The sequence below is a fragment of the Anopheles moucheti genome, chromosome 2 (genome assembly GCF_943734755.1).
Source record: "Anopheles moucheti chromosome 2, idAnoMoucSN_F20_07, whole genome shotgun sequence".
NCBI lineage: Eukaryota > Metazoa > Arthropoda > Insecta > Diptera > Culicidae > Anopheles > Anopheles moucheti.
In genome coordinates this window covers 16,296,108-16,309,455 of record NC_069140.1, presented here as the reverse complement: position 1 = coordinate 16,309,455, position 13,348 = coordinate 16,296,108, and the positions used below count along the sequence as shown (strand labels likewise).

General features: G+C 44.8%; 1 protein-coding gene across 4 annotated transcripts in view; it reads right to left on the bottom strand.

Annotated features, from left to right (window-relative positions):
- Window positions 1–5,778: 5,778 nt before the first annotated feature.
- The window catches only part of LOC128310434 (uncharacterized), a 162,911-nt gene continuing 155,341 nt past the window's right edge, over window positions 5,779–13,348 (bottom strand). For 2 of the 4 annotated variants that reach the window (XM_053047076.1, XM_053047077.1), the window contains 3 exons: window positions 7,016–7,133; window positions 6,745–6,932; window positions 5,779–6,660 (listed from right to left, as the gene is read on the bottom strand). In XM_053047076.1, the coding sequence (XP_052903036.1) occupies window positions 6,308–6,660; window positions 6,745–6,932; window positions 7,016–7,133 (659 nt within the window). In that variant the 3' untranslated portion in view covers window positions 5,779–6,307. The remainder of the gene's footprint in view (window positions 6,661–6,744; window positions 6,933–7,015; window positions 7,134–13,348) is intronic. The other 2 variants (XM_053047075.1, XM_053047078.1) reach the window with 1 other exon arrangement.

The following is a 13,348-nucleotide window of genomic DNA, read 5'->3' as shown; positions in this document are numbered from 1 at the left end:
GTATTTGAAAGAGTTTCCGCAATGCGCCATGCAAAGTGTACTTACTCTATTACTTGATAAAATCACATTCCTTTAATGAATTACCTTAGTAAGAATCCTTAGTAACGTAACGTTAGAAACTACCTTATTTCTTTAATTAAATTTCTTACTTACTTACTTACTTACTTACTTACTTACTTACTTACTTACTTACTTACTTACTTACTTACTTACTTACTTACTTACTTACTTACTTACTTACTTACTTACTTACTTACTGACTTACTTACTTAATTACTTGCTTACTTTTGTATTTTTCCAACCACATCAGCGCTTTCGCAATCTATTGTCCGGTTTTGTTCCATCTCCGCTACGAACAATTCATTTATTCCACTTCGATGAACCCTCCATCGATCTCATAACAAGATAAGCTATTTTCGCACAACTTTAAAACAACGCACGGGCTTGCTGCTCCGAAAACTGCAAATTGCAACCGAACTGCAGAACAAAAAAAGTTTGGCAAAGTTGTTGCTCAACTGTTCTATCGACTTTTTGCCGAAACGGGAACATTCGCTAATTAAGACAAAACGTAGCGAATGGACTGACCGGCGAGAAACAAATGTCTAGTTCTGCTGATGCAGTTGTGAACGCTCATCGTTTGGATTTACTCCTCCCAGCGCTTGTGTGGTGGTAATTGGCGCTTTGGCAAAAGGAATTTAGAAGCAGTACGACTGATGGGATGATTGCTGTGGGTGATTTACGCCTTTCAGAAAAGTTTGTCTTATACCAGTGTTGGCGATCAATGGAATGGACGCATGCAGTGCCCGTTCTCAGGTGAGTTGATGTGAAGGAGTACAATAAATATACAACGAGACGAGGTTGAAAAGGACGATTAAAGGTAAATGCACTTTATTTCGGAGTTGGTGCTGAAATGAGAATTGCGAAATGGTTCAGCCAAGGAGAAGAAAGTCCACGCCGGAGATTAATTTTTGCCCTGCATTATGAAAGTGCCTAGCTGTGGAAAGGCGAAGACACGGGATCCCTTTTCCATATGCTTGAGCTTTTCTGGCGTAGTGCAGAGTCGTTAAACAAAAGAAGGATGAAGTGCAAAAATTTAGCGCTGGGAAGAGTCTGTCAACTGCAGGTTAAGGATCTTACAGTGGAGGCTGCTTGGGAGCGGTGCCGAGAACTGAAGATACACAAAGCAATAAACACTGGCACGTACGTGCGGAACCGATAACAAAGTGCAAATCTCATGTCCGTCCTTTTCGCTCGGAACCAGCGTGGCCCGTACTGTCAGGCCAGCTCAGGCGAGGGTGTCGGTCCTTTGGTGTCCGATCGTGTAACAAGCCAATTGCATCCGGCCAAAGCAATCACGATGTACAATAGCCTACCGGGAGCTAGGGAAGCGGGACGCATTGCGCTGGTGGACCGTGGACCGACCTATGACCGTGTTTCTCGCGCCGGCTCGTCGAAGGTGGGGATTTAAATGAAAATTGATATGGAAATCGTTTGCACGTGCCATATTCTCATGCCGGCTTTCCTGGTGGGCAGTGAGCCAATCGGTATCCGGACATGCACGGAGAAATGAAAAACCAGGTGAACCAGGTGGACGGGCGCACGGATGAGAATGGAAGGGCAGCACAGACAAAATAAAAAAAAGTGGAGTATACAATATCTCCGTTGCTGGATTAGGGCGGTGTGTTTGGTGTGTGCGAGAGATTAGAATGCTGACCAATCATCGGAGGGAATTGATGCTTTTTCCGGTCTGTAAAGTGGATTGGACGGTGGTCGGCTAAAATAGCCGCAGTACAACAACAGAAAAAAATAACGTCCCCGTGAAATAATCCCATTGCCTATTGACCTTCCTCTGACCGAAGATTATTAGAGTTGCTTTCGGTTTTCCTTTTGTTACGCTCCGCTGTTCGTTCGGCACGTAAGCACATCCAAATAAGCACGTGTAAGCATCGACACTTCTTAAATCGAACCAACAAACGGGTCTATGACCATGGGTCCACTTCAGCGCCAGCCGTAACGCTCCCGTCCAGAACCCATCAGTTTACAACAGAACGCCATTCCGGCCAATGGGGCCAACGTGTTGGCTAAGAAGCCAATTAGATGCTGAAGAGCCGTGCCTGGAGTGGGACAATTCTGTGCAATATTTCCAAATCAAAACGCTAAGAAATGTTTCCATTATCGGTGCGAAGTGTCCCATTCAGTCCCTTCAGTTCGGCAGCGTGACCTAAGACGGGATTTGTGTTGTTGAATCGGACGGGCGTACCGGATGGAAGCGGGAAGAGATGCAGAGATGAAAATGGAAATTTATTCAATCTTCCCTCACATTGATATTCATGCGTAATGAACCTCTCGACGGTTGATGTGCGTCCGGTGGGGGAGGGGGCGTTGTCCCGATTTCGTCGCTTGTGTTTGGAAGCTTAGGCACGTAAAGTTCGCTTCGAAAGGGTTGTTCGACTTCACGTTGTCAGCGCCATACATAATCCGGGGGGATGGGCAAGGCGTTCGCGTCCGCTTCCGGACATAAGATTCGCGGTCGGACCACTCCCATTCCCGGGTGCTCTATGAGAAAGCGAACGGAATTATGTTTACCGGTGCACAGCGGGCGATCGTGAGCAAGTTCGTGCAGTGCCTAGGTAACTAGATTGCGATACGTTGCTAAGCAGAATATGGATATTTTCAGAACCGTACCAAGATTCGTAGATGTTATGATTTTGGTTGTGGAGTTATGACTGACCTTACACTTTTTTACTGTTACAATATTTCAATTTTCTAAAATAACTACTTACTTTCTTCATAATATCTCCAACAAAGTGAAAATATGAAATAACTTACAGCGTAATCGTGTTGGGTTTGATTTATTTTTATTTCAATGAAAAAGGTATCGATTTATTGGAGAATCGTTGTCTTCCTTCCCAGTTCCGGTCTCTACGCTAGATTTCGAATTAAAACCATTACGATAATGCTCCGCGCGTAGGGTAGAAAAGCAAAAAAACTCCTGTTTCTACCTTCCGTTCCAAAACGAAGGACAAAAATCGATGCTTTTCATTGCGTTGCCTTCGGGGAGTGGTGGCTGGATATGTCCTTCCGTGAAGGACAAAATGCTTGAGGCTACGGTGAATTGTGCTTACATTGCTCGGAAAAATATAAATGAAAGAATAATAATTTCCCCCATACACACGCGTGGAACGATTGCGTACGCGGTGGGCTCTGGATGCTGCAAATAGGAATTCTTGGAACTTTCAAATGCGTAAGACAGCGAACTGAGCAAACATGTGAAGCGCATCGTGAATTTAGATATAAAAAAAGAACACATGGACAAAAACTTCCATTTTTCGGACGATTGTTTCGCAATGTACCAGGCAGTTGGTCGAATAGTTTCAATTTCTCCTACGCGTTAGTCGTTTATTTTCAATGTTTATGAACCATCACACATGAACCGGGTTGCCATTTAACGGATGATGATAATGGTTTTTTTTCTCTTCCCCACCTGTGCTGTTTCCACCTTGGGAAGAAATTCCCCTCCCTCATTTTTCTCACCACGTGGAAAACAGCAAATCGTACAGCTTCATACACGCACACACACTCGTCGTCCCACTCAAAGTGATGATTGTTTGTAGTTTTGTTAGATTTGTTTTTTTGTTTGGTTTCTTGTTTTGATTTATACAGAGAGAGATTATTTGATTTACTTGCACCGGCTTCATTTACGTCGTCTTCGTGAGATAAAATATTTGTTCAAAAGAAAAACCATTGTTCAGTTAGGTTTTTTTTTTATAAATCCAAGTAACTGGGATTTTGTAACTGTGTGTTGGGGGGTTTAGCCTGTTTTATACTTGTTCTCACTGCTCAAATTGAGCAGCACCGTTTAGCAAGTGTTTAGTTCTCGATGTTTTTTTTTTCTCTTGTTTAATTATCCGACTTCCTGTATTGCCTACAATTTGAATCTAGTTTAGCCTCCGACGTTTCTCTTTCCCTTCTTGCTAGCCTCTTCCCTTCGGTGCATTTGAACACCAAGTTCGCTTCGTTCTCTTTGTTTGCTAAAATGAAGAGGAAACGTGGGGAGAAAATTATGCTTCATAATATTACACGCTCGCCTATGTTTTGCTCCTTTCATACGCTTTGTTTGATTTTATCATCCACACTTCATTATAGCTATTTTTCACAAACTCGTTTCGTTTTTCGTAAGTGTGTATGTGTGTGTTTGTGTGTGTGTTTTTTATGTTTTGTTTTTGTTTTGTTCGTAACGTTTGCATCAGTTTCTTACTAAAATTCTTACAAGTTGGATTTATCTGGTTTTACATTTTTCACTCGTGTATTCTTTTACTATGTTACAACTTTTCCACTCGTACCGCTTTGCATTCGGTTTTTGTAAGTCTTAAATTCGCACCCATGCAATGCCGCACCGCACGCCGGTACAACGTGTATTACACCCGGTCTGCTGCTTATCCCGTTCCAGTACATGAAACGGGTGTATATTGACTAACTTAACAGGTGGGCTGATAATTGTTTGGCCTATGACAGTAAAACACTTTTTTTTGGCCAAATTATTTTTTTGTATTCAACATACGTCCCTTCAAGGGCAATACACCAATTATAGCGGTCTTTAAATTTTTCGATACCCTTTTTGTAGTAGTATTTGTCCTTTGTCTCAAAAAAGGCCTCAGTTTCGGCGAACACCTCTTTATCCGACGAAAATTTCTTCTCAGAGGACATCTTTTTGGGATCTAAGAATAGGAATTAGTCACTGAAAGCCAGATCTATGAAATACGGTGGGTGGCGAAGCAATTCGTAGCCTAATTCATGAGTTTTTGCCATTGTTTTCACTGGTTTGTGGCACGGTGCGTTTTCTTGACGAAACAAAACTTTTTTTTTTCAAATGCGGTCGTTTTTTGGCGATTTCGTCCTTCAATCGCTCCAAAAATTTGATGTAATAGTCGCTGTTAATGGTTTTTCCTTTTTAAAGAAAGATTATTAAGATTATTCCTCGCAAATCCCAAAAAAATTGACGCCATAACCTTGCCAGCTGATTGTTGCGTTTTCCCCCGCTTTGGAGCAAGTTCATCGCGTCCAGTCCACTCGAATGACTGTCTATTGGACTTTGGAGTGAAGTGGAGAAGCCAAGACTCATCCACAGTAACATACTGACGCAAAAACTCGGATTTATTTCTCTTAAACAGTTCCAAACTCTGCTCCGAATCATCAACTTGTTGTTGCTTTTGGTCAAATGTGAGCTCGCGCGGCAGCCATTTTGTACAGAGCTATCGCATATCCAAATACTCGTGAACGATATGTCCAACACGTTCCTTAGACATCTTTAGGGTGTCAGCTTTCTCGATCAGCTTCACATTATGGGTGTTCTTAATAATTTTGTGATTTTTTATAATGTTTTCGTCAGTAACCACCTCTTTTGGGCGTCCACTGTGTTCACCACCGTCAGTGCTCATTTCACCACTTTTAAATTTAGTATACCAGTATCTGATGGTTGATTTTGGTAGAGCAGTGTCCAAAGACTCTTCATCAAGCCAATTTTTGGCTTTAATTATATGTTTCCCCTTCAAAAACTAATATTTTATCATCACGCGAAATTCCTTCTTTTCCATGATTACTCAAAGCACAAAAGTTGCGTGACACAAAATGCTCTAGCTCATTAGGTTGTGGCCCGAGTGCTGTCAAATTTGGACAGAATTCCTTTGAAGGTTGGTACAAACGAAATATGATATGGATAAAAATCTTCTAGCGCGATAAATGTGTTAGGCCAAACAATTATCAGCCCACCTGTTATCTATTATCTTACTCGCTAGGATTCTCCGAATCCATTACATCATAATCCAGAATAGTGTAGCTTTTTGTTTTGTATCTCTCCTGTTCCGGGTTTATGCTTCGCTCAATGGTTCTTCGCGGTTCACTACCAATGCTAATGCCACACACTACCACTCGGTGGCGCTTACCTTGGAATTTAAACATTATTTTAATTATTATGAAGTAGAAACTTAACATTTATACATTTACAAGTTCCTCACCGCGACGACCGCCCACATAGAGTGAGCTTTTTTTTGTTCGTGTTCCTGGAAACTGGACATTGGAGTGTCCCTTTTGCGGATAGTCGGAATTTTTTGCACCAGGAGTTTCGTACATTATCCGCAGCATTTCTCACCTGAAAAGGGGCGGCATTGGATGCGAAGATGGGTTGGGACACGTTGATTACATATGCTCAAGGGACCAGTGACCTTCGGCCACCAGTGGTTTGGATCTAGTGGAGCGCGGTTTGAAGCCCGCGAGTCGCATGTCTTCCGATGTTGCGCGGGGAACAAGATCATCTCGACTGGGTGCGAATTGAAGCCAAGTCTGTGGGGCGCTCCGTCGTCGTACGGCGAAGCGTTGGGAGTACAATCCGGAGATGGGTACCGATCGAAGCCAGTGTCAGTAGAACGTAACTGGTGGACTTTGAGTGCCGCACGTCGAACGCAGATGCTAGCCGACGGATGTGGACGAGGAAGTTGGCGATCGTTGTGGTGAGCAGGAAACGTACCGTCTCGAGCAGGTTTGATATGAAGAAGATTAATTTGCTAAGATTACAACTATTCAATGATACAAAGAGAAGGATAAGTGTTTGATGCGTCGGGCACGGAACGCCACTGCTGGTCTGCATTGCAGCCGGATGTTCGCCTGCGTTGTGGTGGAGAGGAGCAGAAAGAAGAACGAACATTGGCAATTGGTGACTGGGGCGGGTTGACGTGATCCTTCGCTTACCGTTTAGAACGTGAACCTGTACACTGGCGGATATCGCGCCGGTCGGGACGCAGGTGTAATTGCCCGAGTCGCGCAGTGTTGCCCGGGTGAGCATTAGCCGACTGCTGGTGCCACCTTCCGTTTTCTCCGTCTCCAGGCTGATTCCACCGCGGGCCGAATCAAAGTCAACGATCGATGATCCATGGTACCTGGAGGAAAAAGCAGAACACACAAAAGGGATGGCTTAAATTGTCCACCCACCAGGGAACGCTTCAACGCGGTCTACACGTACCATGAGATGGACGATGCATGGACATTCACAACACACGACAGCGAGATGGTGCTGCCCTTCTTGACGTGCACCTCCTGCGAGCCGATTATCTTAGCACGGGCGGCTGTTGAGAGAAAATCTATAAGTGACGCGGTGACGTTTATCCGGAAGAGAATGGATTGTGTTACTATTGGCAGATCTGAAACTATCGGGTCGGGCAGACTATAACTACGAACAAACAACTAGACAGTCAATCGCGTTAGGAAAGGGATGGGATCTTCGAACCAAAAATTCAACGAACCAAACAAAACGATAAAACTTCACAGCCTCGCCACTTAATCACCGTTGCGGAATTGAATTCCAGCAAGCTCCAAGTTGCATGCGAAGGTTAATGATTTCGCATCGGGCACCAGCTGCGGAAGCGCACCGGACCAGTATTGCATCGATAATTGTGTTACATTGTGGTTCGTGTTGCAGCTGGTTGGCGATTGATTGAACACTCGCCCGCACTGTGCTGCTCGGTTGGTGCAGCACACCGAAACTCGATACCATACTCAACGTAATCACCCAACACACATGTGTGACCGATGGAAAAATAGTTTAACCCATCACAAATAAATGCACACTCGAATCAATCAAACGTTTGATATGGGCATCCAGGAAAGCAAAACAAAAAAAATAGGCCACCGAAATATGATCCGTACCGCGAATTCCGATGACCGAAGCAACTTCGCGCGATTCCATTGGCGCTTTTGTCGGCGCTTGGAAGTTGGTTTTTTGACAGCCCATGCGGAAATGCGTATCGTTTTAATTCGTTCCGTTTTAGCGGAATGGAGCGGATTTTGGGGACACAGTTTTTTCACATCCCCGGATGGACTTTCGAGTTGGACAAACGTCCATGCGCCAGCACTCGGTCGCTGACAGGTTCGATGGGGCAGGGTTGCTTTGTAGTTGTATGACGGGCACAAAGTGACACGTCCGTATGGTCCGCTCTAGTAGTGTTACGCTTTGAGCTAGCAGCTGTATTAGCTCCATTCCATCTACCATTGGCTTAGTTAGTAGCCTGGCAAAGGAACGGTCGTGGAACCAACGGTTTTTGTGCCATTTCTCCATCGCTCCGGCACTGATCTGAATAGCGATAATTCTCGAGCCATCGATGCTGGGCAACCAGCACTTTTTTTTTGCTCTCTCTCACTCGCTATCGTGCGAGTGGCTGGAAAATGGTCAAAAATTAGAATAGTTTGTGCGGAACATATCGTGCTGCAGTAATTTCGACACGTTTCGGTGTACTGTGTCGATTTTACGGATGTCGCATCGAACAGCACAACTCTTTCCTGGCGTCGTTAGTGCCCCGTTACTGGGGGAGGGAGGGTGGCGAGGGGGGATACCCGGAGGTCCGCTTTTGTCATGTCCGGGTGTCGAAGCAAACTATTGTGCCCGGTTTGTGTACGGGCGGTGCACAATGGTGCCACGATGCTCGTGTGCACCGGGGCGACCGGAGTGCCCGGAACTTCGCCCGGGTGTAAATTGTACGAGTTCGCTTTCTATTGATAAATTTCCACGTATGACAGATATGTTACGGTGGTTTTCTAATTGGACCTTTTACACGACTAGGAACTATTACCGAACCGAATCCGTCCGGCGGAAATCGATGATAACTTCAGGGGGCTCGGACTGTGCTGCAGCTGGGCGGGCCGATCGTAAGTCAAACAAAGTTTCAACCGTGGGCTTAAATGTGATGCAAATTTGTCAAGAATTTTTAATCAACTTGCATCGCTGCACCGCTGGACCTCGGTGGTATTTTTGTGAGCAGTGAAGTGCATGAAATTTCCCTTACAATAGGTTAGTTTGTCGTGAGTTCCGTTCTAAATATGGAGCAATTATTCTGTACCTCAGAGTTAGATTGAATACGGTAGAAGGAATTTTGAAGCTATTTCTGCACTCGTTTAGTTTCGGTTCCCACAAGACCTTCCGGGAAACAATGGAGCATGAGCAACTTAATAGAGCATTTTAGTTGTAGCTTGACAAGATTATGGTAGTACAAACTTAATGACATTAAACTCCAACCGTTTGCAGCCGTTCGAACACCAGTCAATTTAACCGAGCGCACATGTACACGCTACTCTGTGTAATGCTGATAACGCTATTATCGTATGAATTAAAATGATTACGAGTGTTGCCGCCGTATGCAACCGTTCTGCAACGGTTGCGATTAATCATAATTTGTTAAGCGGCAGTAGATTACGAAACCCACCAGCGTGCAATTGTCTATGCGGTGCGGCTCGTGTTTATTTAGCTTATGCTTTTCACACAAAGCTGAATAGCATTCTTCTATGGGGCTCACTCGGTGGCAAATACCTGCCACCATCGGTTGAATGCCATGCTGCTGCGACGTACGAGTGGTAACATCCCCGACCCGTTGCGCCTCGAGGCACCGTTGGAAATGTTGGATGAGAAGCAGTATCAGCTACGCGAAATCGACCGCGCGTCGACAACACCACCGGACCAGATTTCCCTCGCGCGTACCGAACAGCCGCGATACCGAGGCGATAAAAGACGGATAATGACAGGATAAAACAGTGGTTAGCGCCAAGGCGAAATAAATAAGAGCAATCTTGTACTGTTGTCTGTTTGCCCGGCACCCTCCGGTAGCATCATCATCATCATCATCATCACCACCGTTGTGCGCCACAAGGATTTCTGCTGTAATAATGGGAGGCATTAAAAGTTGCCGCTCATTCCATTGGTGGATTGAAATACTTTCGATTTGTTTCCGTCTCGCGCCAGTGACACCCCTTTTTTGCTGCTTGTTTCCTTTCCCTGCGCAAATGGCCGGGAACGGGAGCTCCGGGGATTTGTGAAGCAGCAGAAGCGATGCAACAAGGTACAGCATCATTCGCGTGTGCCGCGGGTGTGATAGGGTATTGTGTGCCATTAGAGTGTGTATGTGTGTGGAGTGTGGGAAACTCCCGGGCAAATGGGATAAAGATCTGCCGTTGCCGTACCAATGCTCGATCAATGATCTTGGTTTTGCTTGTAGGAAATAAAGCCGGAGAAAATATAATAACGTTAGCAAAAGGAATACGAGCCTCGCGGGGGACGAAAGCGAGCGAAGAGCATAAACATCCTAGGCCTTGGACTGTTTGTACCAGCGCCAGGGTGGTGGGGAGGTTCGGGGGGGCGGGAATCGTACGAGCAGGCGAGTAGATGCGAGTACGTGCTCCATCGAAACCGAGCGTCGAGCGGCTCCATGTTCCATGTTCGGTTTGCCAGATTATGAGCTTTTATTCGAGCACACGGACCAGCATTCGAGGCGGGATGGTGGTTTTTGCACTCTTTTTTTTATATCTTTTAATATATGATTTACGATTGTCGTTTGGTAGAGATAGCACAAACAATAAATGGTTTTAAAAGCGACAGAACGGAATGGTTTTGGTTGAAGCAAGGGGGAACAATTGCATCGTGACCGTTTGTTTCGGTGGACTCGGAGTGAATCGAGCGGTTCGCGTTTGTTCTTGGATTTTTTTTATAAAGAAAAAACGAGCGCCAAACACGTGCATACACGCCACGTGAAACACTCAAACGGTGGGTGAACTGTGAAAGAAGACTACGGTGAATGGTTATAATGGAGTTATAAAGCTACTGGAATCGTGGAAAATGAAGCGGTAAGGTTTTAAGTTTTGCTGCCCCAACCCCCCGTCTGGTGCGGTGTGGGTTTTGCGTACCCACGCGAGGGAAGGTTTATAAACAGTACCACGCAGAGTACGAGGTTGTACGGGCTTTGGGTGGATTGAAATCGATGTGTATGCTCGGCTCGTAGGGAGAGGGGTTTATAAATCACGAGTGGATTAAAATCAGACCTGCTGCAGAAATATGCGTACCGGTGAATGAAGGCATGAATTTGTACGAATTCGTTGAACAACTGAGCGGAATTAGACTGCGGTTAGGAACCGTTTCAATACCGCTTCATTTGGTGGAATGTGGGCAAAAATGCCTCCACAACACAGTGAAGTACTGGGCGTCTCCATCGAAATAATGAAGTACTGGGCGTCTCCATGGTCTAGAGCTTCCACTCGCAGCAAATTCACCCACCCAACTTGCTCGGTTTGGTCGTATGATTATGAAACATAATCATGTCAACAAACGGTTCCATCATTTTGCTGCTATTTATGCACACCTCTTTCCGAGCACACTTTCTATGCACATGGGGAGGTCGCTTTCATGCAATTCCCTTGCGATATCCGAAGCATGCTTTCACGAAATGCAAAAGTTTGCCGCTGCAAGCTTCTTTGATGGAAGCCCCCCTCCTCTCGAGTCCATCCAGACGAACACGCAACGTTCAACGCTGCAATAAGTGCAACGTTTTACTGGTGGAAATGTTTTGCATAATAGTGAAAAATTAAAGACACACAAAACCATCAATTTTGTTGCTGACTTTTGCATTCTAACACGTAATCTCCGTTCTACCTACGGAGACCGACGGACCTTTGCGTGTTTCGTGCCGGGTTTTTTGCATTTTCGTCGGGATGATTCTTTTATTTAGCGTTCAATTGAAAGCCCAACTTCCGGCGGGGTTGCAGTCGGTTCGCATTTGCGGAGTATCGTTTCCACACGAAGGGCGGCTCAAAGCGTATCATTATGTTTTTAGCATTCATAGCTCATACATAAACACCGAAGCAACAAAACATTGTTGAATACGGCCAGTGCACGGGCACGAGATCGGGGGTTCTATGTGTTCTTTACCTTTGTTTTGGGGCTCTTTTTTTGGTTGGTGCTAGCAATGCTTGGCTTGTAGCTTACGTCTTGCAAAACAAATAAATCCTTTGCCAGCTTCCATCATGACGCGGGCGTGTGTTGCGTGGATTGAGACTGTCCGGAATCAGTTTTTCGGAATGGAACAAAAAAAAGCTCACCCTTTTTTGCGCTTGGGAAATGGCTGAGGGAACCTACGAAAGTGGAATAAGCAGCAAACAAAACCCATTGCCTGCGGCCCGGGTCATGATGAAGGAGAAGTTTCCACTATAGTTTGTGTGTGTTGTACAAATGGGCAGCGTGAGAAAAGGGGCAAATCGGAACGAACTTGAGCGAAAACAAATGAAAGCATAAAAAAGCCCTTACACAGTCGAACGATCGATAGCTCGCGGTGTAATTTTGCCACCATTTCCTCTGCTTGGTTGCATTAGCTGTTCTTGCTGCTTTTGGGGCGCTAAGGCAGTGGTCGACAAAGCGTCGACTCTTAGCGAAAATCAACGAAAATAAAACATTCCAAGCTGGCTGAGATTCAACCACAATTTTTTTATTGCATATGAAAATTATAGACTGTTAAGCACTTTGATTAGCTCAGTTATTTTAATTTGCGCTCCTGACTTTACAAAAATGCGTGCGTTATTTCGCCGTTTTTCAAAATGGCTGCTCTTTCCAACTCGTGTTTTTGATATTTGCTAACAGTATTCACACGATTCTAACGTCAGACGTATGAATGACGTATGAAAAGGTTTAACAAAAAACTTCGTTACGTCTTCCAAGTAACGAACAGGATGGTTATCAACAAATGAACAGGTATTGTTGATACAATGAATGTATTGTTTTCATTAAAAAAAAGTCTGAAAACGTAGCTAAAATAGCCTTCGGAACAAAAATAAAAAAAGGTGTTGTGAATGCGTTTGTTTTGATAACGCTTACGCCCTACAACAACCGTCTGTTGTTGTAGAGCTTCAAGAGCAGAAACGACGGTGGGACAGTGCTCACCATTATTATAGCGGCGGTTGCGATGGCGCCCTGGGAAAAAGGGATAAATAGAGCCGAAGGACGCGCCCTCGGTCTCTTTTAACTGCGACTGTTTGCCTAAGTTTGACTAATTTTGTGATTGTTCTGTAAAACTAAAGATATCGTACAGAATTTAATTTGGACGTTCGCGGCATTCTCAACAAAAGGTGTTCAAGATATCTGTGGCAGCGTAGCCTTTTTCGTGTACGTCACTGTACCGCGCTACACACTAAACCTACTAATCCGTATCCGTTAGTATGCGTATGTACTAACACGAGCGTGCGAACACGAGCACTAACGATAACGTCACAGCGAACGACTAACGATAAAATAAACCGAGAGATAGTTCTCATTCTAGTCATACATTTCGACCCAACCGCTTCTAATTACGTCCTACGGAAAGAAATATTACAACGCACTAAAGTGGTGACCCCGACGTGATTGCTATAATCAGTCTTTAGCGTAACAGTTTTAAGTGCGTGATTTTCTTTCTTTTCGCGAATATAAGTGTACGCAGCAAGCATGGAGGAGGATAAAGTTGTAACTACCCAGCCCATTGTACCCGGCCCAATCGGGCCTAGCCCATTT